The 15,565-nt window shown below is 43.2% G+C and overlaps 1 protein-coding gene across 1 annotated transcript; it reads right to left on the reverse strand.

Annotated features, from left to right (window-relative positions):
* Positions 1–2,347: 2,347 nt before the first annotated feature.
* On the reverse strand, positions 2,348–12,699 carry ATP5F1A (ATP synthase F1 subunit alpha). The gene is made up of 12 exons (XM_045022014.1): positions 12,535–12,699; positions 11,322–11,400; positions 9,681–9,850; positions 7,209–7,382; positions 6,951–7,117; positions 6,625–6,773; positions 5,390–5,541; positions 5,024–5,248; positions 4,791–4,898; positions 3,945–4,089; positions 3,419–3,569; positions 2,348–2,588 (listed from the first exon to the last, which is right to left on the reverse strand). Exons 1-12 carry the CDS (start codon positions 12,592–12,594, stop codon positions 2,507–2,509), a joined length of 1,662 nt encoding a protein of 553 aa, XP_044877949.1. The 5' UTR covers positions 12,595–12,699; the 3' UTR covers positions 2,348–2,506.
* Between the last annotated feature and the right edge of the window lie 2,866 nt (positions 12,700–15,565).

The following is a 15,565-nucleotide window of genomic DNA, read 5'->3' on the forward strand; positions in this document are numbered from 1 at the left end:
GGTGGTGCACATCCACACATTACCTTGATATGGACATAAAATTCATTCCACCTATGGATGGAAAAAATTAAAGGGAACACTGATTGCTTCTACTGTAATTTGCTCCACAATCACATATTAGTAAGAGTTGGACAGCGGTTATGTAGCAACTTTACATAACATATTTAAGCACTTCAGTATACAGACCTCTAGCGGAATTTACAGTAGCAAACTTGTTGGCTTGTGTGCTCACCTGCTTCTGTAGGTGCAGAGTGTAATTTATCTACCTATTTAGGCACTTAAAATACCACTGTAAATTAAAGCTCAAGGCTGCTCAGTGACCCAGAACCACTGCTGGAGAAAAGTGTTGAAGGTTATTTACTCCTGAGGGAATTCTGCAAATTTTATTTGTCAGAACACCACCCTATAACTCGCACCACTTCCAAATATTTTGAAATTTCCAAAATATTTGAAAGTGGTGTGATTTATAGGGTGGTGTTCTGAAAAATAAGTGGGAATTTTACAATATTGTATGTGGAATTTTTAGTTTTTTGGTGCATAATTCCCCCAGGAGTACCAGGATACTGTGTGGCACAATAGGGGTACAAGCAGGTCGGGGGGGTCTGGATGCACAGGAGCTTGTTGGGGTGCAGGGGTTCTGGATGCAGGGGGAAATGGGACTCAGCAGCAACGTCCAGGTAAAGGTGAGTAGGGGTTGAGGGGGGGAGGCGCTCAACTGGGAGTCAGAGTGCAGCTGGGTGGGGCCTAGATGCACAGGGGTTGGGCAGATTTGGGGGGAGGGGGAGCAACTCCCCAAGCAGTGACCGCTCCCCTCGTGGCTGAGGAGCAATGGGGCAAGTAAGTGGGGGGAGGAATTACTGTCCACTGAGCTGCTGCCTGCCTGTCCAACCCCTGTGCATCTGAACCCTTCATCAACCCCTCTGCTGAGCCTTGGACCCCACCAGGCCCCCACCCCATACTGCAGAGCTTCCTACAGCCAGGGGAGTTTCTGGGGGTTGATCTGACCCAGCCCCAGCTGCTCCATGCAGGGAAGGAACCCCTCCACCCCACTCCCAGCCAGGACTAAAAGCCCTGGGCAGCCTGGGCATTTCCCCTCCCGCCCCCCCCATGACTTACCTCTCCCCTGGCTGTGTGAACAGACACCCATGCTGCCAGGGAGGGGTGTGCAAGCATTAGGGAAGCTGCTCTTTGCTTCCCCATTTTTCTGCTAGAAAGTAAAGAGAACCTGTGGGAGGACACGTTTCTTCATTATGCACAGAACCGCCCATGTGTATATAGTGCAACAAGACAGGTACAGCACCCTTAAGATCATATCAGGCTGATTACTGGTTGCTTCCTCTGCTTGCTGTTAGTTTTGACATGATTGAACAGCAACTCTTACAAAAGTGGAAGAGATTACATTATACAGATTTGAAAGCTGCAACCAGCTACTGGCACATGCTGTGTGTACTGTACCTCAAGCAGTAGAAACTGCTAATGCCAGAGTTGAAAGCAACTAAGAATGAAATAGCAAGTTTACAGGAAACCCAATTCCCTTGTGTAAGACACTTAGCGAAAATTACCAAATAACACCCCCCGGCCCAAACTGAAATTAGTTTTTCAGTGTTTAGTGGGGGTAAATAGTTCCTGGGCCTTTCATATGCATGAGTTTTAGAATGGTCCTTTACCCTCTGAGTTTTCTGCATTAGGGAATTGAATATATTCAGAAACCATTTGTTCTAGGAAGTGTCCCAAGAAGTGTTAGTTAGGGATGCTGATAAAATTCTCAGCCTCAATTCAAGTTCTTCATGACTTGCTACAAACTCCATTTATACAGGCTTTTGGGCAGGGGAGACTTGTCAAGTGGGATTATGATCAGGAGACTGACAGCTTCATATTCAAGATTCCTAGATAGTCCTAACTCAATGCATGCTTCATCAGGTTCCAAATACATGCATTGAGAAGATAGCTGTACTGGCTCTGCGGCATAAAGTATAGGAGGAAGTGTGATTTAAGTGGCTTCCAGTACTTGTCATTATGATCTGGGCACCCGCCACCAGCCCATCATGTATCTAAGCTCTCAGTTTCAGCTACAGAATCTATTCCTATTGATAAGTGAGCCAGAAAGGACCCAGATTAGCTTTTAAGACATTAGATTCTTGTTGCCATCCCTGGAAAAATACTTGTGCATTAAGCAAAATTTGATCTAAATATTGTGACAAAATTTGAGCCTTATGACGTTTTCCACATGCTTTCCAGAATTATAAACAGCACTTCAATGAGTGGGGAAAGTTATATTTTTAAATTTGTGTTGCTTTAGTAGTTTCTGTAGACACACCTAGAATACCTGGATAGAAAGGTGTCAGTTTATACTGAATGTCTAGAACTTTTTTACATGGAACCTTTTATTCTCAATGAGATATCTGTACAGTCAAGTCACACATACTTTAAACTTCTGAAGAATGGAGTTAGAGCCCTAGAATTCAGTGACAAACAAACAGTGTGGCATGTTAGAACAGTTAAGTGTTTATGCTTCAAAAGTAGCCAGGAAGTTTGTGACTACTTCTTTCAGCTTAGCATCTGTTTGTTCAGAGATCTTCCCATCAGTCCTGTTAGAAAAAGACAGGCATGAATTACACTTCAGATCCAATAATAGGTCATTCCCTAACCCCTCCCTCTTGACACAAAACAAAAAACAGCTATCTAGAATCTTACTAACTGAAGTGGGAGGTCTGTGGCAGGCGAGCAAGTGAATGAACAGGAATGCAAGGTTAAGGCATACTATTGAAGGTAGTATTTTGTGGAAACAACATCAGTAAGACTTCAGTTGTGGTGAGAATCAAAACACACTTCTGGCACAAATTCAGTATCTAGGTTAAATGAGATTCTGTTTGTTGCCAGTAACCTTTACTTCAAGATAATCTAACATGCTTCAGATATGCTTTGAAGACCAGGTCATGTGCCCTCCATTGCTATCCATCAAATAGAGAAGGAGGGGGATGAATAATTTAACAGTGACTACTTACACAATTAAAAATTCAATTTCAATGCTCAAGACTTCACTGTTACATACCAATAAGAATCTTAGGTCTGGTCTACACTACCGGGGGAGAGGGGGGGGGGGGAGAGAGGAAGAGAAGGGGTGTCGAACTAAGGCGAATAGCGTAGCTGAAGTTGAACTACCTTAGTTCGACTGACTTCCCCGTCCAGACATGGCGGGATCGAACTCCGCGGCTCCAAGGTCGACTCCGCCACCGCCGTTCGCGGTGGTGGAGTTCCGGAGTCGACCGGAGCGCGTGGGGAGTTCGAACTCCGAGAAGTCGAACTCACCGCGTCGACCCGCGCGGTGAGTATGGACCTACCCTTAGTCTTTATGTTTGGAGTATTTACGGATACATCACCTTTAAAATAAAAGTGGGAACACTGAAGACACACATACCTGATTGTGGCTAGAAGGGTCTGTTGCTGGCTCAGAACGTGGGCTAGGAAAGCACTCTCAAATTTGGTGATTTTGCTGGGCTCCAGTTTGTCCAAGTAACCTCTTACACCAGCATAGATGACTGCAACCTGTTCCTCAATAGCCATGGGGGCTGCACAGAAGAGGGCAGTGTTAGCCAACCTCTATTTCTCGCCTCAGAACATAGCTCAGTGTTGTGCTGGAGTCCCTGGAAAGCTCACTGTATATTTGTAACAAGATGATGCAAAAATAATGAAGACTGCATTCTGCACTTAAAGCTGAGTAGTTGTGCACAAGTTATGTGATTGTAGCTGTACTCACAGAAGCTGACCTGATGATTAATAGTCAGAAAGCTCTAGTGGCCTAGCAACACCATATCAGAACCAGAAGAAGTCACCCAAAAAGACTGAAATGTTTCATATTGGCTGCAACTGGTCTGACCCTGCTATGGACCCAGACCTGTTTCTTCCCCAGCTAGTTAAGTGTTGTATAACGACAGGGCACTCACCATACTGTCCTTGTTTGAGAAGCTCAGTCAGACGCACACCACGATTCAGGAGCTGTTGAGTAGCAGCATCCAGATCAGATCCAAATTGAGCAAAAGCAGCTACTTCACGATACTGAGCCAATTCTAGCTTCATGGTACCAGCCACCTAAAACAAGAAAAAATCATTGGGTTTGGTTATATGCCACATTTTGCAAGCGGCTAAAATCCTCTAACTTATTTTCCTTAGAAAACTATAAGAGCAACATGGATTCATTTCAGGTCTGAATGATGGTTATTAAAGTCACTTTTAAGCATAAGGAGCACCATAATGGTGCAAGGATGAGAAGAAAAAAAATCAGACTCAAAGGAGAGAGAAGGTAAGCAGAAGTTCAGGTAGTGGATCTGTGTTGCATCCTGAAGTAAACTCTTCAGTGGAGAATAATTATGCAATTTACATTAAAGTTAAGGTTAACTGCCTTCTTATTTTGATTAAACAGATTATCACAAGTCTGATCAGAGATAATACCTTCAGGTCTGGATTCAACAGAGACAATAGTTGGATACTTATGTTTGATTTCATCATGTCTAAACTGGGGAGGGGGGGGGGGGGAATTTCTATAACTCCACCAATATTTACAAAAACAGAACGCAGAGGCAAGTTTCTTGAGATTTATTCTTTGAGAGTTTACAGTTATTTACAACTGGCTATACGTAAATAGTGAAGTCAGTTTTAGTGTGCAGTTACTTTCCATGTTATGATCTTAAATGCTAGCAAAAGGAAGTGAAAAGGAGTATACGATAGGACCTAAAGGTCCTTGTTTTTAAGCAACAAGTGTTCTAGTAACATTTAAGTTATTTTATGCTCACCTGCTTCATGGCTCTGGTCTGAGCAGCAGAACCCACACGGGAAACAGACAGCCCAACATTGATGGCTGGACGGATGCCTTTGTAGAACAGTTCAGTTTCCAAAAAGATCTGAAAAGACAGATTTCTGGAGTTTCTACAGTGATACTAACAGACTTTATGCACTTTAACAGTGAGTGTTGATTACTTATCACCCAGTTACACCAGCACGAAAGGAATATATCCTTAAATCCTACCTGTCCATCAGTAATGGAGATTACATTAGTTGGAATGTAGGCTGACACATCACCGGCCTGAGTCTCAATGACAGGAAGGGCAGTCAGAGAGCCACCTCCAAAGGAGTCATTCATTTTGGCTGCTCTCTCCAAGAGACGAGAGTGTAGGTAGAACACATCACCAGGGTAGGCCTCACGACCAGGTGGACGTCTCAGCAGCAGAGACATCTGACGGTAGGCAACAGCCTGTATAAAAATAAAGGAAAAGGCTTTAGAAAAGTAAGAAATTTCTAATGACAAGTCTAAATTGTATGCCTGTTTAAATTCCAGTGTTAAGTTCCCAAAGCTATGTCACAATTTCTTGAAATAGGGAATATTTCATTTTACCTGTTTGGATAAGTCATCATAAATGATCAGAGCATGTTTCCCATTGTCTCGGAAATACTCTCCCATGGAGCAACCAGAATAAGGAGCCAGATACTGAAGAGGAGCAGCATCTGATGCTGTTGCAGAAACCACAATAGTGTACTTCATGGCATCTGAAAAGAGTTTGAGACAGTTATTGATAAATGTTATTTTATTTAAAAATCCTTTAGACTCCTCTTAGAATTACAAACCTGTTAGAATAGCTATGAAGTCGTGTTACTAATTCAGTCACTGTTTTGGTCTCCTCTAAGGAGATACATTTATAGTTTAAATTGAAATGAAGCGGCTGCTATAGTATTACATAAGCTTATGCATATTTAAGCAGATAAAGGGCTCCTTCTTCATGTGACTCCAAGGCAACAATTTCTCAGCTTCTGCAGTTATATCACTGCTCTTTGCTCCATGGGACTACAGCATATTAGAGTGAGAACGTACCACAGCAGAGTTGAACCTTTTTCCCCCCTGCCAGAAGCTGACACCACTTGCACAAGAAGCAAAGCAATACAGCTCCATGATGAGTGTTGGGTATTTTCAAATACCCGTGAAAGACTATGGAATTCAAAATAGAGGGAAGCAAAGGAGAAACTTCTATTTGACCTAGAACATTTGTAATTACTAACCATGAGACTACAATTAAGGTCTTTCCTTCAGCCTCACCTGCTATCACTACTCTTAAAATGCCCCATTTATTTTGTGCAAACCTCATCTGCACATGAAGTGTAGACACAGGAAATGATTCTACTTTATGAAGTGTGTACAATGCACAGCATTTTTCAGGTATAGTTACCAGCCTACTGCCAAAGAGAAGGGCTGGCTAGAAATTAAAATCAATAGTGTAGTTCTACTCTGACAAGCCACCCAGACAGGAGCACTGTCAGGTTCCATGCTTGCCTCAGCAACTTCTAAAGAACACCCATCAACAGAATGTGCATTTTCTGCCAACTGAAAGTACTGCAAAACAATTTGGGAACTGAAATCAAGCTGGTTCTTTTCTTGTGCATCAGAGATTCAGCAGACAGTTTGCTCTTAGGGAGATTCGTGCACTCCCATGACGTTTAGCACATTTGCACCAGTTAATCACGTTGAACCAGTTAACCCATTATTAAATGTACAGAAGGAATAGTATTAGTGTAAAAGCTGAATTGGAAAGTCACTTTAACTTAAAGAATTCCAGTGTTTTCTCCAACTCTTTGTACCTGCATCAGTAAGCCTCTTCACCAGCTGGGCAACAGTAGATCTCTTCTGACCAATTGCGACATATATACAGTATAGTTTCTTTTTCTCATCAGTTCCATCATTAAATCGTTTTTGGTTGATGATTGTGTCAATAGCAATTGAAGTTTTGCTGCAAAGTAGTAGAAAGTGAGAACTGAGATGGGCTAATTTGTCCAAGTTACTTTGTTTTCTTCCCTGCACATGTACAGATTAGCTTTGTATATTTACACCTTTTCTTCCATGAAGAAACAACTCATCAGCAGCTTAGACATTAAACAGTAAGCTTCAGAAGACACGGATTGCTTACCCTGTCTGTCTGTCACCAATGATCAATTCACGTTGGCCACGGCCAATGGGTACTAAACTATCCACAGCCTTGATGCCAGTTTGCATGGGCTCACGCACAGAGATTCTGGGAATGATCCCAGGAGCCTTTAGACCAACTCTCCTACGTGTCTTAGAACCAAGTGGCCCCTTGAAAGCAAAGAAAGATTTTGTAGCTATTCACAAAGCATTTGTCATTATATAATTTAAGATACAGCAAATATTTGTTTGCCACATTTACCTTTCCATCAATGGCATTACCCAGCGCATCTACGACACGGCCCAAGAGCTCATCACCAACTGGGACATCCACAATGGCACCAGTCCTCTTCACAATGTCCCCTTCCTTAATCAGTCTGTCGTTACCAAACACGACAACACCAACATTGTCAGGTTCCAAGTTCAGGGACATACCCTAAAACAGAGGCGATGCCATTATGGAATAACATGATGCAGGTAGGAATTCAGTTAGTTCTTGCAACAATTTAACCAGGTATTAAGAGAATTACAAAAAATGAAGGTATTCTGAATGATAATAGGCTTAAAAACATTTGAGCTCTCCATAGATGAAGTTGCCACAGCAGGGAGACTGAGGCTGTGCATCTATAGTCAAGCTGTTTCTAGAAGGAAAGGGAACTCTAGAGGCATGTTTCAAATTAATGACAAGATACTAAGACAATACAAAGTTATGCATATTGGAAAACCACCTCAACTATACATATAAAATGGACGGGGTCTAAGTTAGCCCTTACCACAGAGGAAAGATCTTAGTCACTGTGGATAGTTCTCTGAAAACATTTGCTCAATGTGCAGCAGCAGTCAAAGCTAACCGAATGTTAGGAATCATTAGGAAAGGGATAAGGACTAAGACAGAAAAGATAACGCCATTATATAAATCCATTCTTGTCACCCGATCTCTAAAAAGATATTAGAATTGGAAAAACATAAAGAAGGGCAACGAAAATTATTAGGATATAGGACAACTCCTATAAGAGGAAAGATTAAAGAAAATGGGACTGTTCAGCTTAGAAAAGAGATGACTAAGGCAGGATATGATAAAAGTCTATGAAATCATGGATGTTATGGAGAAAACAAGTGTTATTTACCCCTTTACATAACACAAGAACCAAAAGTCTGGTGAAATTAATAAGCAGCAGGTTTAAAAATAAATAAAATAAATAAAAAAGCAAGGTGCTTCTTCACACAAGGCAGTCAAGGTGTGGAGCTCCTTGTGGGGGAATTTTTTTTTTATTTTATTTTTTTTAAAAAATGGATATACACCTACCGGTATATACTCGAAGGGTCATCGAGTCCAGCCCCCTGCCTTCACTAGCAGGACCAAGTACTGATTTTGCCCCAGATCCCTAAGTGGCCTCCTCAAGGATTGAACTCACAACCCGGGGGTTAGCAGGCCAATGCTCAAAACACTGAGCTATCCCTCCCCCCATTGTATAGGCCAAAAGTATAAGTGGGTTAAAAAAAAAAAAATTAGCCATTATGGACCTATCCTCCATGAACTTATTAGCCAAGATTGTCAGGGATACAACCCAATGCTCTGACTGCTTTTAGACCTCTGACTGCCAGAATCTGAGACTTGACAACAGGGGATGCATCACTGGATAATTGCTCTGTTCTGTACATTCTCTCTGAACCATTGGCACTGGCCATAATCGGAAGGCAGGATACTGGGCTAGATGGAGCATTGGTCATACTAGGTCAGACCATTCTTATATTCTTAAACAAGCAATTCTGGATTAAGACTAGCAAAAAAGTAAAACGGTTAGCTCTGAGAAGAGATAGTGATAAATAATATCACATAACACTCAGATGTAGTGATAAATAATTTCCCTCAAGGTAAATATTTTAGCACTATGACAACTGAAACTTCAGTTCAAAGGGTTAACTAACGCCCCCTTTAAAAAGTTTTGGTGCACATACTGAATTAACTCTTTTCCTGGAAAGTGTAGTCTTTGTACTAATTTTGGCACCCTTCTCAATGAGGGAGCTTTAATTAAAGATGGCTTGGAAATCTAACATCTAGTTACATTAAAAGAACCACCTTGCTCCCTGAAACAGTAGCCATGGGCTTCTAGTATCAAGTTCAAGGGCCCTCCCATTATTCTGGAGACAAGTCATATAGAAAACAAAAGTCACTCATAAGTTACTAGACATTAGGAGTTACTAACCAAACACTCACAGGTGTTGTGAGGCGCAAAACAATATGCTCAGCTCACTGCTTTGTTTATATTGGACTGTTAAATCCTGAATAAAGAATCCTGCTAATCACTGTACACTGTATTCAGCCGTGGTAATTTTTACTTTGTTTTTTAGTTCAGCGAAGGAACTTATTCTCTGAAGCTAGGGAAGCCCCTCCTTCAGACCCACCAAGTTCATCTGTTCTGTTTAGTTTCCATCTTAAGACTTATCCGGTAAGTGAAAATGTGATGAAATAAAAAAAGCAAGACAGTGATACATCTGAGGTAGACTAAATACCAACACCCTAAAACCATAACATTATTGTTCAGATTCCAATTTAAATTCTGATCTCCACAACAAATGTTACTCAAAATATTCCCTGCACTCCCATATGAAGTAGAGGATAAGTGCTTCTGAACATAACATGCTATCAAGCAGAATCTCAGAGACATTCCAGTGATACTTTTAGCATCCTGAGAAACAGAGTGAAACAAAGTTTTAGTTGTCTCAAGTTTACCTTTAGTCCAGAAGAGAACTCCACCATTTCTTCTGCTTGAACATTCCTTAGGCCGTATACACGGGCAATACCATCACCAATTGACAACACACGCCCAGTCTCTTCTAGCTCTACGGAGGTGTCAGTTCCCAGAATACGTTCCTCAAGAATAGAGGATACCTCAGCAGTGCCTGGTAAGAACAAATAAATTTAAACTGGAACAGTACCTTGTTAAAACAGCTGTGCCAATTTAGTAGTGTTAATCCAAGAAAATACAAGTTAAACCAGGCATAATGCAAGATTTTAGGCACAACTGTTCTTTAGAACTACAGCTTGCTGGGGAGAAACAGCCAATGGTAGCCCTATCTGCTCCCATATCTAAATGAGACTTTTCTGTCACCGTAACAGCACAGTGCCTCTGTGAGGCAGCATGATGAATTCAGGAGTGATGCTGGCTGAAGAGTATTAAGATGTAAGCACTTAGTTCTCCAAAAAGGATGAAAGCATTGGATTTGGACCCACTGAGGGGTTAGAAGCTGGACAGGTAGTGACAAAGTGCTACAGGGCTCCATTTGTGGGCATCTAGTCTAATCCAGTTGCAAAATCTAAATGTAGTTCTACTGTGGCTAGACTAGTATAGCATTCACGTGGACTAGGTAAATATTAAAATTCTGTAAATGCAGAAACAAGGTTTTATAAAAAAAGCCAGAGAAGTGTTCCCATAAAAAGCAGATAGTTTAAGTAGTGAACATTCTCCTAAAACTCACAACTCAAAGACTGTAGTAGTGTGCTGCATTAGCATATGGAAGTACAATTGAAGAAACTGAACAGTTTATTTTTTCATTACTGCAAAGCAAGGGAAAATTAAAACAAAGAACTAAACAGACTAATCTTGCTTTAGATTTTTTTTAACAGTCTGTTTAGTTTTGTTTTAATCTATGTTTAATCTAACAAATTGTGTCTTACTTCATTAGAACTTGGTTATGGTACACTGCCAAACTAAGGTCAAAAGCTTGTACCAGCAGGATAGACAAGCTAGGCCCATGCTGTTAAGACATATACATTTTATAAAAACCGTCATTCATCCTGAAAGGTCTTAAACCACTTGACTAGTCGTATACAGCAGCACTGAAAAATACAGCCAAGCAGACAAAGCATGCTGCTGGAGGGACAGAGAAACTATGGCCAAGGACACAGGGTCAAACCCAAGCACTTCTTGAGAAGGTTGTGAATTTAGCACAAATACTGAACTAACAGGAACCTGGGGTTTAAGACTTTAAAGCTCTTCTGCATGGTACTCCCTTTATCTCATTTAGAAGGGCTAAATTCAACCTTCAGTTCCCGGTACACTAGATCTGATGCTTAAGAATACAATACCATTCCCTCTAATTTGAGCATACCACTCACAACTGACCAAGTAATTCAAACAAAATAACTAAGGTACATCTTAATATCTATGAAACTTCTAAAAGACAGTTTGATATAAAGAAATCTCCACAAAACAAGGAGATGGGAGACATGTTTACAAACTGAAATGTAGAACTTATATTGCAAAGTCATCTTTCTATCTGCTGTGAATATTGTAATTTGGTTAGCAAATTTGAATTTGTAAATTCGCATGAACAGCATGTGTCTTATGTTAAGAAGTTTCCTTGGACTCACCAACTTTTTGAAGACTAGTTTTGGAGGCATGGATGTTCCTTGTAGCAACAAATGTTGCACCCAGGGCATTTCTGGAAACCTAACAAAAAACATTGTTTAAAGAGTCAGTAATTTATTGTGTGTTTCTAGTGACTATGTAAAAACATGCAAGAGGAACACAATATTTTAAAGGGCACCACCACCTTGAAAGCCATCTGCATATATAAAATTTCCAGACAGAAACCCAACGCCTAATTCCTCAATTTCACAAGTTGCTTTCTGGCGATACCCTCTGCAGAGCCCCACTGACTTCAATAGAAGGCCTCCTACCCAGCTTGAAAGATCAGGCCCAAGATTAGTATAATTAAGAGTAGCTAGTAAAGAGTTCCTATTTTTTTTTTTTATTTACTTAATGCATTTTCCATTCAGATTCTATACTGTCCTCAACACTATAGCATATGAGCACCTTCCGGAAGTGCTTTAAGCAAGGTGATTACTACTCACAATACTTCAGGTTTAATCACTTTCTATAATGGTTTTTAAGCCACAGGACGGTTTGATTTTTTTTTAATTAAAGGATTTTAAAAAGGGAACTATCAGAAACTGGGAATTTTTTTTAAGTTATCAATTTAAGCATAGAGCATCCTCCTGAAGTTCTCAAACCTCATAAGTGAGCTCCATTAACATGAGTGCGGGTAAAAGACAACAACTAAAAAGCTAGTGCTACAAAGGCAAACTACACAAAACAAAGCGGCACCAAGGCTTCCAGAGGACTGTCTAAAATAGCGTTAACACAAGCAAATGCCAGGCCAGGAAGACTTGGGAAGCCACCAAAGCCCCCCACTCACCTTCACCAGGGTCACTGCCTGGGGCTGAAGCGCCTCAGAGATCCCTGCACTCCCACCCCAACCCCCGAGACCCCAAGGCCGCCAAGTGGCCTGCTCCGGGGTGGGAGGCTGCCAGGGCTACCCCAGCCCGGAGCTCAGCCCGGAGCTTGTCCTCCCACCCCCCGCGCGTCTCCGCCCGCCCCAGGGACCCGGGCTGGGCCTGCCTTAGCTGGAGCCGAGCCCCCCGCAGCATCCAGCCAGAGGAGGAGGATGGCGGGGGTCCGGCTCCAGGTAGGGGGAGGAGGCGGCAGCCCCGCGGGCCCCTCTCAATGTCACCCCAGCCCGGACTCCAAGATGGCGGCGGCGGGCGGGCGGGCCCGGCTGCCCCGTGCCCAGCGCGTTCTCACCAGGCCGGCCTGCCGGGGCAGCGCGCGGACGAGGGCGGCAGCCACGCGGACCGAGAGCATCTTGCTGGGCTGAGGGGCGAGCGGGTGGTGTCTCCTGCAGCTGCTGCTGCCGCCGGCGCCTTGCACACTCTGCACAAAATGGCGGCTTCCGCTCCGCCCCTTCAGCGGGAAGGTCACGCCCCCAGCGCGCCGCGGCGGGGCAAGCACCGGCTCTGACCCGGAAGCGGTTCTTGCAGCCCCTCCCCCCAGGGTGATAGCTTACACTTTTCATTTCACAGTTTCGGGGTTTTCTCACCGTTTTTAGGGCATTTCCTGTAAAAAAAAACACAACAGTTTGAAATTGTAAAAAAAAATGGTCAGTTGCCCTTGAAATGGCTCCGCCCATTGTAAGCAGAGGCAGCTGCCCCTCCCCCAGGCAGGCAAAGGGCAGCGTCCAAGGGGTGGGGCCAGGCCAAGCTGGCAGAGGGCAGGGCTAACTTGTGGCCCCTGCCACCCTGTCCCATAGCTAGGGGGACCAGATGTCCTGATTTGATAGGGACAGTCCCGATTTTTTAGTCTTTTTCTTATGTAGGCTCCTATTACACCCCATCCACCTTCCGTCCCGATTTTTCACATTTGCTGTCTGGTCACCCTACCCCATAGCCAATAGGACAGTGCCCATTCTGCACTGGTACTCAGTGTCACCAGCTCTCACTATAATATCCCTATGTTTGGTGGTTTTCTTGAAGCTCCAGATCCTGGAGTCATGTGATTTCTGTAAGAAGCTCTGCTTTAATTTATATACACCTCTACCCCAATATAACGCGACCTGATATAACACGAATTCGGATATAACGCGGTAAAGTAGCGCTTCCCCGGGGGCAGGGCTGCGCGCTCTGGCGGATCAAAGCAAGTTCAATATAATGTGGTTTCACCTATAACGCGGTAAGATTTTTTGACTCCCGAGGACAGCGTTATATCTGGGTAGAGGTGTATATACCCAACACACCATACATATGCACACATGTTCACATGTGCGCACACACACACTAGATATATGTATGTACATACACACAAACACACTATATATGTATGCATGCACACACACTATATCGTTTCTAGCCCCTTGTGGTTGTGGAAAAAAAGCTTGAAAGCCTTGAGAGCACCCTAAAGATTCTAAAACCTGGACGCAAATAAAAACTTTCCTGAATTTTAAGTCAATCTCATGATGTTTCGGGGCTTAATGATTTTTGAAAGCTTAGCATTGGCAATTCTGTAGAAACTTGGCCATCAAGGCTGCCTCCATTGCACCAGGTGAAGGTACTTCTTTGTCATGGGGAATGTGACAATTGTATGGCAAAACCACTGTGTATTGTGTGGAAATGTCTTTACATAGACATATACCACCTGCAATTTTAGGCAGGTCAGTCATCTGGTTTTAAGCCGACCAGTCCTCTTTTCCCATGGTTTTGTCCCGTTCTGGTACTGAGACAAAACTGGACATGGTTTCCTCTGGTATCACGGATGAGGGGCACCATTTTGAAGAGCACTCGGTGACCAGATAGCAAGTGTGAAAAATCGGGACACTTTTGGGGGCAGGGGGGGAAATAGTTGCATATATAAGATAAAGCCACTAATATCAGGACGGTCCTAATAATGTCAGGATGTCTAGTCACCCTAGCACCACTCAGCCTCCCACCAGTGTGACCTTGCATGCTTTGTGCATGCAAGGTCATGTCCATGGGAGTGGGAGGAAATGCTCTTCAAAATGGGGTCCTGAATAGTACATGCGAGGTCAAGTGTGTGGAAGGTCACACTGCCAGGAGCACGGTCAAGCCGGCAAGTGTGGGCCCAGGCCATTCCCAGAAGTACTGGAATGCCTGCTATTCTGGGGATGCAGCAGTGGCCACCCTAGGCAATATACAAGATGCAACTAAAGATCCAGAGCTATATCAGCTACATCATGCCTCTCTATGGCCCAGCTACACAGCTGCACTTTTATTTGACAATGAAATTTGCCAAGTCCAGCATGAAGAGAGCAAAAGATACAGCATTTTAAACTGAGAAGGTCTGGGCTGTGAAATGAGTCCCTGGGGATTAGACTGGCATGCTGCGAAAACTTTCTCTCCATATCCGAAAATGTTAAATAAAACAAAAAGCAAAAACCTACAAGATCTTAAAGTCTGAAAAGGGCAAATAGAGGAGACCTCATCAAAAGCTACTTTGAGCATCAACATGAGAATCTGATTTGTGATGCCAACTCTTGCAATTTTAATGTGAGTCTCAAAATATTGGGTGTTTTTTCTTTAAGTCCTGATTACAGGAGTCCTGTGATTATTTCAACTGCTATTTTTAAAAAAATGTAAGTTTCTAGCCCTTGTGTCTGTGGAGAAAAGCTTGGAAAGGCATAGCCTAAAGCAGGGGTCGGCAACCTCTGGTACGCAGCTTGGCAGGGTAAGCACCCTGGCGGGCCGGGCCAGTTTGTTTACCTGCCACATCGGCAGGTTCAGAGGACCGCGGCTCCCACTGGCCGCAGTTTGCCATCCCAGGCCAATAGGGGTGGCAGGAAGCCGTGGCCAGCACATCCGTCGCCCGCGCCGCTTTCTGCCACCCCCATTGGCCTGGGATGGTGAACCGCAGCCAGTGGGAGCCACGATCGGCCAAACCTGCTGACGCGGCAGGTAAACAAACTGGCCCGGCCCGCTAGGGTGCTTACCCTGGCGAGCCGTGTGCCAGAGATTGCTGACCCCTGCCCTAAAGATTCAGATACGATAAGACAAAAAAAACCCAAAATGTATTATTTTTAAATCACAGTATTTTTAAGATATCTCATGGTTTTTTTGATGGCCTGACTCAAGCATTTTGAAAGCTTGGGATTTAGGACTTCTAAACAGAAAAGCAAAGTATTATCATCTATTATCCTATTGAGTACCTATGATTAAGACTATGATTGATTTTTTAGTGAAAGTCATGGACAGGTCACGGGCAATAAACTGAAATTCAGAAATGACTTTTACTATATATCCCAGACTAAATCTTAGCTGGGGGGTGA

This window comes from Mauremys mutica, chromosome 6, assembly GCF_020497125.1.
Source record: "Mauremys mutica isolate MM-2020 ecotype Southern chromosome 6, ASM2049712v1, whole genome shotgun sequence".
In the NCBI taxonomy this organism is placed as follows: Eukaryota; Metazoa; Chordata; order Testudines; family Geoemydidae; genus Mauremys; species Mauremys mutica.

Bases quoted from the DNA above. Each gene is read 5' to 3' on its own strand.
- ATP5F1A (XM_045022014.1), bottom strand. From the start codon at position 12,594: ATGCTCTCGGTCCGCGTGGCTGCCGCCCTCGTCCGCGCGCTGCCCCGG. The intron at 7,118-7,208 runs GTAAATGTGGCA...TTTGCTTTCAAG, and splicing joins GTAATGCCATTGATGGAAAG to GGGCCACTTGGTTCTAAGAC. The intron at 5,542-6,624 runs GTACAAAGAGTT...AACTCTTTTCAG, and splicing joins GAAGAGGCTTACTGATGCAG to ATGCCATGAAGTACACTATT.